Below are 17,014 nucleotides of genomic sequence, written 5' to 3'. Positions count from 1 at the left end.
TAGGTCTTAGAGATCTGGATTAAGGGAAAAAAGAAACATTAGCTTAATCCAAAACTTTTGTGACCGCAGGAAGTTTTTAATGGTGGGCGTTCAATCAACACTGTGTGGTCCATTTGAGACTTGGATCTAACTCATTTTTGGGCTCATACCATAAGATGATCTGAAAAAATAGATGGATGGCATGGATGAAACACAGACATCATGGTGTCTTCCAAAGGATCTTGTAGGTTGTCTTCCAATGGACAGTGGAAATGGAAAGTAGTCAACCGTTCAAATTCACACTGAAGAATTGGATGGCTGTTGATTAATCGTTTGTCTATGCTACGTCACAGTGGCTTCTAGATTTTCAAAATATCTCTTGTGATCATACATGGGAACGGATTAGGTGCTGCAGGGCCTGTCGCACCCAAGATGGTGCGGCCCTTACTGTGGGGCCCACCTTGATGTATATATTCTATAACCACACCATCTATCAGAGAGAATGAACCCAAAAATGAAACAGATCCAAATCTCAGGTAGGCCATAGCATAGGAAAGAGTGGTGACTGATCGTTTAATACTTGTTAAGGGCAACAAAAGTTTCGGATGAAGCCCATATTTGTTTTCCCTTCATCCAGGTTTGTGTGACCTTTTCAACAGTTTACATGGAAAATAAACATTTCAAAAACATTACTTAGAAAGTTTTCAACGGTGGGGCTTTCCATCACCACTATTTCCTATATATGGTCGGCCTGAGATTTGTACCAGTATCATTTTTTGGGTTTATGCCCTAAAAATAACGGCCTGGATTCAGAATCTAGTTGCACCTTATCCGTTCCCCGTCGTACAAACATTCTAGATGTACATGGATTTGCAAATGGGTACTGTCTTACATAGTCCGGGAGATCATTATATAATAATTATCATGGTACAGATTGCATACGGATGGGTACATAGTCCGGGAGATCATTATATAATAATTATCATGGTAGAGATTGCATACGGATCCTGCCGGTGGCGGCTTTCCCACTGGAAGTTGCGACGAGGGTCTCAAGACGATGTATGTGCTTCTCATTTGTTATGGCTTGGGATTTTTACAGTAGATATCAGTGCACAGATTCCTTTTATATGCAGAGTCTATTTTAGTCCATGAGCCCAAAATTAAGTAGATCTACATCTCAAGGGACCACACTGCTAGAAAACAGTGGTTATATATTAAACACCCATGGTCAAAACTTCCTTACGCTTCCTCTAATATTTATTTGCCATCGAAAATGTTGATTACATCACATACATTAATATAACGGGAAAACACATATATCAACTAGATCCAAAACTTTTGTAGTTCCCATTATGTTTTTAACGATGCGATTTCAATCACTACTGTTGCATGTAGTATGGTTCATCTGAAGTTTGGACGCGGATTGGATACTGACAGGTTGAGCAGCCAGAATGGCCCTGAAGTGACGTCACCAAGTTCTGTGGGCCTCACCATGATGTATTATTTATATCCACCCTGTCCATCCATTTGGAGAGATCATTTTAGGATAATATCCAAAGAATAAGTCACATCCAAAGTTCTAGTGGACCCCGCCACAGAAAACAGTGGCGAGAGTGATGCACCGTTAAAAACTTCTAAAGGCCACAAAAGTTTTAGATCAAGTGGATATTTGCATTTTCCCTTCTTTAATGTCTTTGTTAACTTTTGAATATATTGGATTTCCAAAAATCATCATGGTGGGCCTTAGAAAAGTTTCAATGGTGGGCATCAATCTTCCCGCTGTTTTCTATGGTGGAGTCCACTAGAGCTTTGGATCTGCCTCATTCTTTGGTTCATAACTTAAAATGATATTTCCAAATGGATGGATGTTGTGGATACAACAAATACATCTTAGTGGGGTCTACAGAACTTGGTGACGTCAGTCTCCCTACTCAACCTGTCATATCCAATCCCCCGTCCCTGAAGTTTGATGTTTCTTATTTGTAGGCTCATGCCCTAAAATGAGCAAGAAAAATAAATAGACAGCGCCGTTGAGATATTTTTAGGCTCATGCCCTAAAATGAGCAAGAGAAATGAATATACAGCGCCAATAAAACATATACAACATGGTGGCACCTGAGGAGTATGCAATCTGGGTTCAACTTAAATGGACTTTTGTACCTCTATGCATGGTGTGTGAGGCGTACCATGAGAGCTCACATTTCGTACGGGTGCAATATTCAAGCCATCCATCACAACTGTACCGCAATGTATTTGTTTAATCATAAATAAATAGATAAATACATTCTATCAAGGTATTCTATCATAGTGGTGGAATAAAAGAGCCCGCCCGCCTCTTTGTCAACTAGAACCTCTTCTTTATCCACTTTAATACAACCACTTCATAATATACTATCAACATCAATAACAATCCACTGACTACCACAAATGCATCAATAGCAAACCATGGGTCCGGTTGCAGCAAAAATATAACTGAGGGGAGATGAGTCCTGAAGGCCAGAGCGAACCAGGACAACCAGCTTTTGATTGAGCCCCAAGCGATGCCATGAAGAACATCAAGACTGAATGCAGTGGGCCAGAATCAACTGAACAAATGAACGGCTGAGAAAAAAATTGACTGATTCTTTCTAACCATTCAATTATTTCTAATACCATGGCACACTGATTGAGTGGACAAATTTACCTTTCTACAGTAGCATTTACATGTAGTTCTACATGATGGATGGCTTGGAAATTGCACCTATCATCATCATCATCTTCTTCTTCTTCTTCTTCTTCTTTTTTTTTTTTTAAAAAAAAAAAAACCCAGGCACCCCCCGTGGAATTTAACCACCTATGGGTACTCGAACCCTTGAGGGGCTTGGAAATTGCACCTATCTTCCATGATGGCATACGTGTGCATTAGCTGGTTTGTACACACGTGTGGGGTTAGCGAAGGTGGTCCTGCAATATATATATATATATATATCGCTATATGGGTTTTCTTTCTATCAAGAACATTTCCTTCCATCCTAAAATATAGTGCAAGAATCCATGGGAAATCTCTTGGTGGGCCCCACCAATTGTGGTACAATACGACAAATGTAAAGAATAAAATGTTAAGATTGTCTTCTTGGCGGGCCCCACCAATTGTAGACTTTTCAACCGTTGATTTTGAAGTCGCCTTCCCGCGTTAAGATAAATTCCATGGCCTTCATGGAAGGCAACAAGTTTTTTGCGAATTTGGATAGAAGGAGTGGTTTGTTGGGAAGATGGTGAGAGCTACTTGCTGTGAGAAGGTTGGATTGAGGAAGGGGGCATGGACGCCAGAAGAAGATGAGATTCTCATGGCTTATGTTGAGAGAAATGGACCTGGGAACTGGCTAACTCTTCCTAGAAAAGCAGGTAAACATGCAACATCCCAGAGTGCTAATAATCTCTACGTATCCATCGTAAAATCCAACTCCCTCTTTTGTTTTAAAATGCTTGGGCTCGTAGCTATGGAGAGATCGGATTTTAAATTGTTAGAAGTTGAATCAATGGTCATGAGGCCATCTGATACTAGCAGTTTGTGGTGGAGATCTTGGGAATCCCCACATCAGCAGGTTAATCAAGCTTCTAGCTAATTGGTTTAATTTTGTAATAAATTATTATTAATGCTATTGTTTTTTATTTAAAATCCATTTAAACCGTTTTTAAAATCGTGATTAGGAAGAGGATTAACATTTCCCAATTAAGAAGGCCATTTCACCTGGGAGAGTTGATGATCCCACCATTAAATTGGTGATCAGAGTTTCTAAGAGGGGATTAACAACCCCATTACAATATACAAGAGGATGCATGAAAATATAAGAGAGACACAACAAAAATTAAATATACATCAAGGTAGAGAGCACTCTTTTATTGCAATCGCTAGCTAGTCTCACGATATTCCCCTTCTCCATTTAGGCAACATTGGATGGTTCCAATCCTTGATTTTACACAAGTGGGACTCCAGGGTTCATTGATCTGAAAAAAAAAGAAGAAAAGAGGATGACTAGGGCTAAATCAATAGTTCCTAAGTTGGGTCCCACTTGAATGCTAAATGACTTGATTTTTAAAGCCAGAACATTCAAAAGGTGTGGTCCATCCTATGCAATTCTCAGATCTCAATTGTTCTTGCTGAGTGGTCGGGCAAGGTATCCAAGTGTGTATAAGCTTAGAAAATTTCTTGTTTCAAGTATAACTTATATAATTAATTCGTACTTGCAGGCTTATTAAGGTGTGGGAAGAGTTGCAGATTCAGGTGGATGAATTATCTGAAACCAGATGTTAAAAGAGGGAACTATAGCAAGGAAGAGGAAGAAACTATCATCAAATTACATGAATTGCATGGTAATAGGTATGGATTGATCAACATTCACTTAGTAAGAGCTTTTTTCTTTTTCTTTAAAAAATACAAATATTAGGCATGATCTTCAGTAGGTTTGCTAACCTGCAAGCCTTCGGAATCAAGACCAGATACAAGTACAGATCCAGATGATTTCATATCTGTATCAGAAATATGAATTTTATAAGGTTCTTCACATTCTTTACATAATAAGTATTATAAAAAAGTAAAGATTCTTTGTATAATATGTATAATTAAAAATCCATGTTATATCCATACACCCAAATGGCAACGTGCATATAGGGGAGCCTATGGACCTGACGTACAACTGCTGGGATGAGCCCGAGCGAGTGCTGTTTATACTATTTTCACCTTGGCTCCACCATCATAGGAATGGTTTAGATTTGTCTTTCCATCTACATGCATGAACACTTGCCAATATGATACTAGTGCATGAGATCTGTCTTTCCATCAGGTGGACCACATTGTTTACATCTTGTCATAAAAATCAGGCCGTTTAACTAATTCTCCCTTTGTTGTATATTGGGCCAACCAGAGGAGTGAAAAGGCCTGGTTATCGAGCCAGAAGAACTATCAGTGTGAACTAATGGAAAGCTCCCATCCTGCACCTATACCGTAGGGAGTTGTTTGATACTCTGGCTTTGTAAGACACTTGATTCGCAGGCACGTAGAAGTGGTACATGTTCAACAATCTCATAGATAAGCATAATATGTATACATCTAAACTGGATAATTTGGATTATTAGTTTCAATTTTACTTGTATAAACATGGCTGCGCCTGAAAATTAAGCCCGTGGCACTCATCATGTGGGCCACACCTGTTTCAGAAAAATAGAATTTGGAAAATCACTGACCAACGGTCTATATTCAACATAAACATAAGGCCTATTGGATGATGTAAACATCTTTTTTCGACCTAAGGCAGGTTTGCAGTGGTCCCCACCTAATGGAGGGACCTGAATGGCTCATGTAAGCCACGAATCACCTCATTAACCTGGAATGTGTAAATCTCCTCAGCATTTCATTTCTTTATTAAGATGGACGAGGGATGATTGCCAGTTACATTCAAGTTCTTCCAGTCCAAACAGTTACCTAAATGTATTTTATGCTCTTTGCTTGTTTATAGATGGTCTCTGATGGCGGCGAGATTACCAGGAAGAACAGACAACGAAAGAAAAAACATTTGGTATACCCAGCTGAAAAAGCGGCAGGAACAAAATCCTACAACCCAAGAAACCAACGTGGAAATATCCAAATGGAATGCCGGAGCTTCAAAGGAAGAATCACTATCTGTCTACTCATCCTCGAATGTTCCAACCATCCCAAGATCAGAAAATTCTAGCTACATTGACATGAACTGGCAACAGTCTTCTGACAATTCATCTCCTATAAGCATCAATTCCTTGAATTGCAACAAGATCATCGTGGGAACGAATAGTAATATTGACTTGTCTGAGACAGTCGAACCATTGCTTCAATCGCAGATCTCTCCAGTTCTGAATGGAGATTCCGAGTGTCCAAGTGATCCATACCACGACGATCTCAGAAATTTTTGGATTGATCTCTGGATGAAATCATATGAAGAGTATCCGACGATCTGATTGCAGTTTTTTGGTGGCATTTTTGTTTTTTTAGAGGGAAAATGATTCGAATGTGTTGTGTATTATATCATGTTTGGCATTTGAATGGGAAAAGATTACAGTGCTCCTATCTGCATGGGGATACTACGACAGTCCAATTGATTAGTCTAGGATGTTCATTTGGTCCAGCACACATTTCATAGGCTACCATCTAAAAATCATGACGATAGGATGAGATGATCCAAACCATCCTATCAATAGCTTGTAAAATGGATAGTCATGATTGTTTACATAGAAATGGGCCCAAAGGACAAACTGGACCGTTGATTCATTAGTCGAGTATCTAAGAATAACGAATCTTTTTAACCAGAAAATCTTAACCATCCCATCCATGTCATCGGGAACGGATATGGCTATAAGAAACAAGGTCAATTCATTGATGAGACATTGATTATCAGCATAGTGACGGTGTTGATTACATCATTGGGTTGTTCCCTATGATGCACGATCAGCGGTACATAGCTTCTACATGGTTATGATGAGAACATGGACAGCTTCAATCAACGTCCAAGATGCAATCCAGGGATGTAAAACCGCCCAGGAATCAAATATTAAGGTGCGAGCCGATGAATCTTATACCAAAATCCAAACCAGAAGAATACATTGACACGTATTTATGCGGACAAAAGATCTTGGGCAGCCGATCGATGTGTCCTAAGTTATGAGACCAGCCATTCTTTTTCCCTCAACGTATGAAATACATAAAATATTATATCCGTACAAAATGTGGGCCGCCCCATGATGATCTCATGGGGACTTGGATTGCCTAAGACCTTCAACGTGGGGAAGTTTTCGTTGCAGAAAATATCTGCATCTGATCAACGTAGGCAAAGCCAAAAATCTCAAAAGAAAAAGGCCAAAATAAAAAGTCAATGGCCAAATGAAAAGAAACAAGAGTAAGGTGTTTACGGGCAATGACAATATACCTATTTCATGGAATAATAATATAGAAGTTTCTTATTAAAACAGGAGAAATAAAAATATAAAGCTTACATCTCTTCCATTCATATAAGGAATTCCATACTAAAGAATATCTAAGAAAATAAATGAATGAAAATACTTCTCTATACCAATAGACTTCTATGTATAAACCATAGACAAAAGAAGATACGAAGAAACATATGTAAACTAGTCTTCATATATAAGAATACATATGTATGTATGTACACATATACAAAGGAAGGTGGATATTAGAGAACATGAGATGTCATCTACTCCACTGCCTTGACAGTTCTTGCGGTTAGAAGCTATAGGCAGAGCCCATTGTGATGTTTGCGAGAAATTCACCCTCGACATCAAACTCGTTGATTAAGTTGGCGAGGATTAGCATTTGCGAAAATCAACTCCATCCACTCATCTGGTGGGCCACAACATAGAAAGTAATGTAGAATTACTATAATAAATTAAATGCTTAAGTTACAGTAGAGTAGGATTGAATCTCATTGGTCAATCTTAGTATAAAAATTTAACTACTTAATATAAGAATTTCCATGGAATGACCAATTTCAAGAATTACCATATTCACATGAGATATTTAAAAAAAATAATAATAATAAAATAATAAAAATAAAAAATAAAAAAAATCACATGAGATATTAGAGTTTAATCAATTAATTTAATGGATGGTTAAAGCTGAAAGGGGTGTTCGGAACTTAGATTGTGATAGCTTTAAATCAATAGTGAGCCACATGGGCACTTCTACCCAACGTGGCATATGTGTACAAATATGGAAATGGGTTATCTTCAACGACAACAAGGTAGGGGTATCCATCAACCCCCTACAACATCAGCCCGGAGTGAGACTGTCTTGGCCCACTTTCAAGTAGATGGGTCAAATATCTGGGCCTCATGAGTATGCTCAGATCAACTTGGTAAATCAAGTCCCAGACCTGATTCAGTTAAAATTTATTCGGACTGAACCCTGGCTTAGCTAGTGATGCAATTTCCATTCGTATGTTATTGTGTACACTACAGACTCAGGAAGATGGTGCTCCTAATTGCATAGAAACACTTCGGCAGTCTAATCAACGGCTTAGATTACTAAAATATGGGGCCCACCAGCCCAGGTTACTTGGTTGAAATGAATCACTGCCATCCTTTTTGGGGGAGAATCATTTCTAGGGCTGTCAATGAGGCTTTGGGCATGGGCTCAAATACTAGGCCTGTCCTGATCCTAGTCATGCTAGGCTCGGGCGGGCTTTGTATAGCAAGCCAACGGACAAACCCGAGTCTGTCTTGGCCGATCGTGCGTTTAAGGTTTAAAGAGCATTTTTGTCAATATCATGGGTGATTGCAAATACACGTACCTAATGGACGGACCGGATCTTGCACAAAAGAGGGTGGCCTAGCTCCGGGTCCTTAAACTGCGCTCCCCACGCGCACATTAGCTTCTTTCAGCCCGTTTGAAGGGAGTGAAGCTCCTCACCCCCTCCCAAACCTTCTCCCACACCACGGTCTCGTACGTGTTGCCTACTCCAACATGCACGTCTTCCACCAGTACCCGATAGTTGATCAGGGCTACGACCTGGCTCTGACCGTTGATCACACGTCTGAACATGAGTCCTACGTTCTTCTTCGTGTTGTAATCGGATACCGGGAACTCACCAATCTCCCGCATGTGGGGATCGCTTACTTCTTTGATTGGTCACCGTCCGCTCATGATCAACGGCTTAGATCCTCTGTTCGCGGATCCTTGGTAGAAAACCAGAAAGATAAGGCACCACTGGAGTTGCATGTTTGGTGCACTGGTTTGGTTTGTGTGGCAATTGTCGCGCTGGGAGCAGTGGCTTTGTATTTTTTTAAGGGAATTTTACAGAAACCTACCTAAGTAATATATTTACATTTCAGCACTTTTCACAAAGGTTTTATAAAAGTCACCTCATTAATCGTATTATTCTATTGCTGCATTTTTATAATCCCTGTCGGGTTGGCGTGCAAGAAAAAATAAATCAGCTACTTAGCCTATATATATAAAATCCGCACCGACCACTAGGTGTGTTACCTCATATCAGAGTAATGGCCTAAAACTCACTTCATTTGTGATTCAATTGGACTGTATGATAGGGAATGGTGTACAAGTAAAGTTGGTCCTCCCAGTGGTTTCTTTTGATATGGATCCCTTGAATCCTAGATGAGATTGATTTTTAGGCTTAGGACCATATTTTGGTGTGGCATCTAATGGTTGGAGTATAACTCACGTAATTCTTACAGTGGACTTATAAAAATAAAGGTTACACATCCCTCTCCCTATTATTTTCTTTGTTGTGGTCCACTTAAATCATAAGTTAGTCTTGATTTTTTATTTTTATTTATAATAATCTAGGCTTAAATTGGAATTATGCATCTAATGGTTGGAGTTGATTTTTGCATACGCATCATCCTGTCAAAATAAGTACCAGCTTCCGAGATTATTTAGAGAGAAGAATTGAATCGTAGACCACACTAGATTTTGATAGGACCCACAGTGATATCTATATAAGATCAACTCCAGCAATTAGATATTTAGTCCCATATTAGGAAGAGAGACAAAACGTCATGCTGACCCATGACTTTGGTGGGCCACACCAAAGTAAGTAGTTGGGAGAGGGACGTCCACCCTTGATTATTTTACAGGCCCACTGTAATAATTATATAAAATCTACTCTGACCATTATATTCCACAAGAACATGTGATTCAAAAATTCAGACTTATTTCCAATTCACATGGACCATACTAATGGAAAAGTTTAGAAGGTTAGCGTTACATGTGCATTGTTTTCAATCATGTGATAGAGTTGATTTCTGGGCCCTTAGCTTAACACGAGGCGACGAACTAAGCAGCAAGGGTTACATAAACGGAAGCGGATTGCGTACTGAGTAACTCAGTACCATTAGCGTACTGAGTAAACTCTGTGGGGCCCACCTTAATTCATGCATTTTATTCAACCCGTTCATCCATTTTAGCAGATAATTTTAGGGCTTTAGCCCAAAAATAAAACCTAGAAAAAGATCGAGTGGACCACACCAACGTAAACAGTGTGAATTGAACTTCTACCGTAGAAAAGTTCTTAGGGGCTACAGAAGTTTTAGATCAAGCTGATATTTTTTTTTTCCCTTCAACCATTTCTATTTGATCTTATTAACAGTTTGGATGAAGAATAAACATTACTGCGGGCCTCAGAAAGTTTTCAATGGTGAAAACCAAAACTTCCACTGTTTCATGTGGTATGGTCCAGTTGAGGTGTGGATATACTTCAATTTTGATCTCGACGCCTGAAATGATCTCTAAAAACGGATGGACGGCGTAGATAAACCACATGCATTCACAGTGAGCCCAACAGAGTTTACTCAATACGATAAGAGCGTATCGAGTAACGCAGTACACAATCCGATTTCTACGTAAACATCACATTGGAGCCCACCCCAGTCACCTATCTATTTGCTGACACAGCAGTCTTGATGGTAGTGGAATGATAATTATATCAACTAATAAAGTAGTTTTAATAATAGGTTGTTTTTGTAATTAAAAAAAAAAAAAAAAAACTTTTATAATGCTGGATTTGCTAGCCCTGCTCCACATGCACCTCTACACACGGAAGCACGTGCCAACTTGGCACGTGCATAGGAGTGCACCATAGTTTGGAAATGGTTAAGCTCAACTGTCATATAGGCCGTTCACGGCCATCAGTTAGTATCATCTCATGAGTGCATCTTCGGATGTGCTTCATCCACTGGGACACGTCCTGGACGGTTTTAGCTCATCATACTTGTAGGATGCGTTTAAGGTGCGGATGAGTCCATTTTCTGTTGTTATACGGTAAAGCATGCCTTATATTGGGGACAACACATTTCATCTAAAATACAAATAAAAAGCAATGGAAATGCTTCGTGGTCTCCATTGCTCCAATGGGACGCGGATTGGGTCCTACCCCCGCCCGGACAGTAATCCGTCCGGGTAGGGCTCTGTGTGGTCCACCGTGATGTAATTGTTTTATCCACGCTGTTCAATGCTTTTACCGGATCATTTTAAGGGAGATTTATAAAAATGAGGCAGGTCCACAGCTCCAGTGGACCACACCAAAGGAAGCTGCACTGATAATGACACCCACCATTGAAAACTTTCTAAAGGGCCAACGTGATTTATTTTTATTTTTATTTTTAACATCCAACCTAATCATAAGGTCATGTAGACGTGGATGAAGTGAAAACACAAATATCAGCTTGATCCGAAACATCTCCAGCTCCCAAGAAGTTTTTAATGGTGGATGTTCAATCCCCACTTTGTGGTACACTTAGGCCTTGGACCTGCCTCATTTTTTGGCTTATATCTTAAAATGATCTGAGAAAAGCGTTGAACGGCATGGATAAAACAATTACACCACGGTGGACCTCACAGAGCCCTGCCCGGACGGTAACGTAGGACTCGTCCGCTCCAATGAGCAACCATGATGATACACGTCCATCAGTCATGAATGCTGCCACTAGCGAATGACTAGTGGTCGGTGTTCTGTGGGCCCATCATGAGGTGTGTGTCTCATCTACGCCGTTCATCCATTTTTCCAAATCATTTTATGCTATGAACCCAAAAATGACGGATATCCAAATCTTAAGTGGATCACACCACTGGAAACAGTGTTGATTAAATGACCACCATTAAAAACTTCTTTGGGGCCACATAAGTTTTGGATCAAGCTGATATTTGATTTTTCCCCTCATCCAGTTCTGTATGACCTAAGCAACAGGTTGGATGTCAAATAAAGATTATAGAAGGCCCTAGGAGTTTTTTTAACGGTGGACATTCAATCACTACTGTTTTTCAGTGGTGGTCCACCTGAGATTTAGATCCCCTCATTTTTTTTGAGATTAAGCCTAAACTGATCTGGAAAAATGAATGGACAGCATGGATAAAACACATACATCATGGTGGGGTCCACAGAGCTCGGACCACTAGCCAAACGCCTGCGTGGAGATACTGTAGGGCTTGCACAGCACGCGATTATCGGCACTAATACCACCGCAAGCAATGCTAACTATGATGGGCTGTCGTGGGACCTGGGTTTGTTGTGTATGACAACATTCAAGCGGTCCAATACATGTCCCCACCATGATGTGATGTGCACCTAGCTAAAAAAATCAGCCCAATCCGTCTGTCAGGTGGGCAACCCTACACGAAATACTAAATCCAAGCCGTTGAAAGGGTGCCATCCATCATGATAGTTAGTTTCTATCAATCAGGACAATCCAATCAATCAGTAGACACCGTCAATTGAATTTGAAACTCTTTTATATGCGTTTTCATTCTTTTTTAATGGTGTGATCCACTTGATAGTTAGATCAATCCGATCTTTAGCATGTCCCATCATGATTGTGGGACAAACCTTTTGAATGAGTTGGATAAAGGACACAAGACATGTGAGTGCCACAACAACTTAATGGTAGTGTTACCTGTGGTGTTACTGGTACCACGATAGCACGCCTTATGACTGGCAAGGCCAGGCTACCGGGGAGCGGATCAGGTGTTCCGTGGTAGCACCTCAGTGGGTGTTACCCTTACCGCGGGGCCCACCTTGATGATGTGTTATTTATCCATGATGCCCATCCGTTTCTCCAGCCCATGTTAGGACGTCATCCAAAAAATTAAGCAAATCCAAATCTCAGGTGGACCACACTACAGGAAACAGTGGTGATTGAACGATTTGTTAAATTTTTTTAAAGGGCTCGTTGTAAGGTTTCCATAATGTTTATATTCCATCCAACCTGTTGATAATGTCAAGTAGAACTGGATGAAGGGAAAACTTCAAGATCAGCTGAATCCAAATAATTTGTCACCCACATAAATTTGTTAATAGTCATTCACCACTGTTTCCCGTGGTATGGTCCACCTGAGATTTGAATCTGCATAAGGTTTAGGATTGCTTCATAAAATGTGATGAAAAACAGATGAACTGTGTGGATATACAACAAATATATCAAAGTGGGCCCTACACGGTCAGGGTACACGGGTAACACCTAATACGCTCCCAGACTACCGGGCATTGACTTTCAAAGGGGGGAGAACATGTCCAATCAGTGGTGCGGTCATACTCAGCTGGGATTTTTTTATTTTTATTTTCATATTTTAAATATGACTGGCAACATGGACGTGGAAATCTTCTAAGACTTTAAGCCGTGAAGGTCGGGGTGTTTGGAGCATCCAAGCGTGTTTGGTATCGAATGTTATTGAATTATATTTGATGGGATTAACATCAATTTTGTACAATGATTGCATGTCAGACAATACCATGTTATCGTAGCTATTCAATCCCTAGTAACAAAATTTTACTAATGGAAAACACTAGATTAAGCAAAATCATGTTTGATGGGCCATGGAATTATAATCAACAAGACCAGATTCACAATGAATGTTGTTCACTTGTACACATATAAAACCAAAATGTCATATGTAATCAGTGTATATGGATGAACGGCACGCACAGACAATGCTTCAATGTGGGGCTCACAAGTGTAGTCGATTTCAAAATCCATGAAAATTCTTCATGGGATCAAACACAATTCCATGAGACTAAATCCAATTCCATCCCACTTAATCCCAACCTTTCCTATCTTCTCCCATTGCTAAATGGAATTGCACAGGAACAAATGCAATTCTATCTCACCCAATCCCATCTAATACCCTTCTTAAATGGTATGTAATTAAAATTATTGCATAATAATTGCGTGTTGGTATTTTGAGCATTCAATCCTATGTTTATGATCAAATTCTTCCTTTAGAAAAACTTCGTATTAAGTGAAATATGCACTTGATATATCATGAATTGTACCCAACAAACTAGATTTCACAATTACTGTTAGTCACCTGCACATATATGACTCGAATGATACATGTAAAGCAGGCATATAGAAGGATGGCATGGATAAAACACATGCATTAACATGGGGTCCATAGACACGTACGGTAGATTTCGAGATCCATCGAAAATCCCACGGTGCCTACTATTGGAATGCGATGGCATGATGCTTGGATTAATCCAATCCCTTTCATTGTTTCCAAACATCCATTGGAATTTGTGCAGGACCAAATGCAACTCTATAGGCATTCCAAATCTCAACAAGAGCAAGAGAGGGGAATTCTCTTTTACCCAACTCGCTCATGTACTTTTCCAAGGCAAATCAATTTCAATCATGCTTTAAAAACTAGTACTTTACTCAACTCATCTGATTAGTTGATCGAAACCATGATACTTTAAAGTTCCGATCATTAGCCCCTAATGTGGAAATTTGGAAGGAAAAAAGATTCCTCCATTTCTTTGGTTCTAATTTGACTGCCAAAACTATCATCCATTAATAGGTTCTACTTCTTGTCATTAACCTAACTATTCTAATAGAATTATGATTGATGGTTCTAATCTAATTGCCAAACCTATCATCCATTAATAGTTTCTACTTCTTGTCATTAACCTAACTATTCTAATAGAATTATGATTGAAGCAGTCTCTCTCTCTCTCTCTCTCTCTCTCTCTCTCTCTCTCTCGTCTACCACAAAAGTAAGGTCTTTCATCTTGTGGGACACATGCGGATAGATTGAAGTACAAAGTTTGACAATCTAGACAAGGACGCCTTGTAGTACAATGTGAATGTTGTTGCAAAAAATATTGATTTTAATAATAAAAAATAATATATAATATATAAAAAGTTGTTTGGAAAAACACCGTTTTGTAGGTTTTTTGGAAATAGTCCCACATTGAAAAAAGAGAAGAAGAAAAAGTACTTTATATGAGAGTAGTGGAGTATTATAATACTTACCCACATGGTACAAAGGAGAATGGAACTTGCGTGTCCCGTGCGCGCGCGCTAGGGCACGGGCACGGGCTCAGACTCGAACTCGGTCTCGGTCTCGGTCACGGTCACGGTCACTGTCACGGTCACGGTCACGGGCTCGATGCGAGGGCGTGGGCATGTGAGGCAGTGTGGCTGTAGAGGCGCTAGTGGCGCACTTTGCACTTCGCGAACAAATGTGTAACAGCTATGAACTTGATTGCAGGAGTTATATAGAAACTGCTGCATGGCTAGCCCAACAATTAGAAAACGGCTAGCTGCTGTCTCACAACAGTCAACATGCAGTAGATTAATGGTCATGTACAACAGTCAGAAAATGGCCATAAAACGGATAGTTTTCTCCAACAGCTAGAAAACGGTCATGAGATTTAATTCCTTGGACCATAACCCCCAGCCACCATAGCCTATAAAAGGAGGGCTTGGATGGGTTTCCAAACCATCTCTCAACCCACTCCAGTAGACCTTTACAAACTAAGCCTAAGCCACTCTTCTCATATACAGCAGTAATTCCAGTAGTATAGCAAGGTTCGTCTGAACCATTGCTTGAGAATTAGACCAGAAGTGTGGTCTAGAACGTTCATCTGAACCAGTAGCTGCTGAAGATCAATAAAAACAGACCAGTGCAGTGGTCTAAGTTCCAAATATTCTTCTTCTCTTCTTTCTTATTCTTGGATTTTTTTTCTTTTTTTGTATTTTTTGCCAGACTGTGTAACAGAGTTCCATTAGTGGGCCTTCATATTTGCTGAACGCAGACCCACATCAGACTCGTCGTATCCTAGAAGTGGTTTGCCTGTAACCTATCAGCATACTCAATCTTTTGAATAGGGGCAAATAACGCTTTAAGGACAACGTTTCAGACGTGCTTCAGCCCGTCCTTAGTATAGATCATTTTGATTTTTTGGGTTCCATATTTTACAAAAATATTATAATTCTGTATAATTTACAACAATTTTAAAATGTTTTTTTGTAATGGAAGCCAACAGTGTTTCATCCATCAAGTTGATGAATCAGGACTTGATACGTCTTGATCGGTTCGATGAAACCAATTTTACAAGATGGCAAGACAAGCTGAAATTTCTCCTGACAGCGCTAAAGATCTATTACATATTAGATCCAAATTTGCAAGCGCTATCTGAAGCATCCGACACAGACACACTTGAACAGGTGGCTGCCCGCACTAAACGAGCCGAAGATAAACTCTTGTGTCGAGGACACATTCTGAACGCGCTCTTCGACCGCCTGTACGATCTGTACCAACAGACGTCATCAGCAAAAGAGATCTGGGCCGCTTTGGAGTTTAAATACAAGGCTGAAGAAGAATGTACCAACAAGTTTCTCATTGCCAGGTATTTTGACTTTAGCATGGTAGATAATAAACTACTGCTGCCCCAAATCCAAGAACTGTAGCTAATAGTAAACAAAACCAAAGCATTCAAAATCGATCTTCCTGAATCATTCTAAGTCGAGGCTGTAATTGCTAAATTGTCACCGATGTGGAAAGATTATAGAAAGAAGTTGCTGCAAAAACTGAGGACTACACACTAGAACAAATCAAAAACACCTCAGAATTAAGGAAGAATCCCGTAACTGCGACAGAAAGAATGATAACAGGAATGCCTCGTCCAAGGTACATGCAGTAGAGAACACTAATTACAAGAATCCCGAGAAGGACAATTCCCTGAAACCAATAAAGAAAAATTCAAGAAAAATGCCCAAAAGAAGAACAGAAAGTTCAAAGGCCCATGCCATGTCTGTGAAAAAATCGGGCACTATTCTCGAGTATGCCGATATTACAAGTTTAAAAAAGAGGCAAGTGTAGTAGAAGAAAACGATATTGTGGCTATGATCACTGAGGTGAATACCATCCAAGGCAAAGTTTCAGGTTGGTGGTATGATACTGCCGCTACAGTACATGTGTGCTACGACAAATCAGCCTTCAAAACCTATGAGGAATTGACCGATAGTTAAGAAGTCCAAATGGATAATGAAGTCCGATTGAAGGTCGTCGGCAAAGGAACTGTCGAACTGATATTCACTTCTGGAAAGAAAGTGATTCTGACTAATGTATTGCACGTCCCAGACATGAAGTGAAACTTAGTTTCTGGGGATCTTCTAGGAAAACCAGGCATAAGAGTGGTGTACGAGTCAGGTAAACTGATTCTGTCTAAAATGAGAATTTTGTTAGAAAGAGATATGCTTGTAACGGAATAGT

The 17,014-nt window shown here is 39.8% G+C and overlaps 1 protein-coding gene across 1 annotated transcript; it reads left to right on the top strand.

The window, feature by feature from the left end:
* The first annotated feature begins 3,230 nt into the window (after positions 1-3,230).
* LOC131222986 (transcription factor MYB4-like) lies at positions 3,231-8,032 on the top strand. The gene is made up of 4 exons (XM_058218292.1): positions 3,231-3,363; positions 4,210-4,339; positions 5,475-5,555; positions 8,008-8,032. Exons 1-4 carry the CDS (start codon positions 3,231-3,233, stop codon positions 8,030-8,032), a joined length of 369 nt encoding a protein of 122 aa, XP_058074275.1.
* The last annotated feature ends 8,982 nt before the right edge of the window (positions 8,033-17,014 follow it).

Source organism: Magnolia sinica, chromosome 1 (genome assembly GCF_029962835.1).
Source record: "Magnolia sinica isolate HGM2019 chromosome 1, MsV1, whole genome shotgun sequence".
In the NCBI taxonomy this organism is placed as follows: Eukaryota; Viridiplantae; Streptophyta; class Magnoliopsida; order Magnoliales; family Magnoliaceae; genus Magnolia; species Magnolia sinica.
Note: the sequence above shows the minus strand (reverse complement) of the source record. Positions and strands in the feature narration are given on the sequence as shown.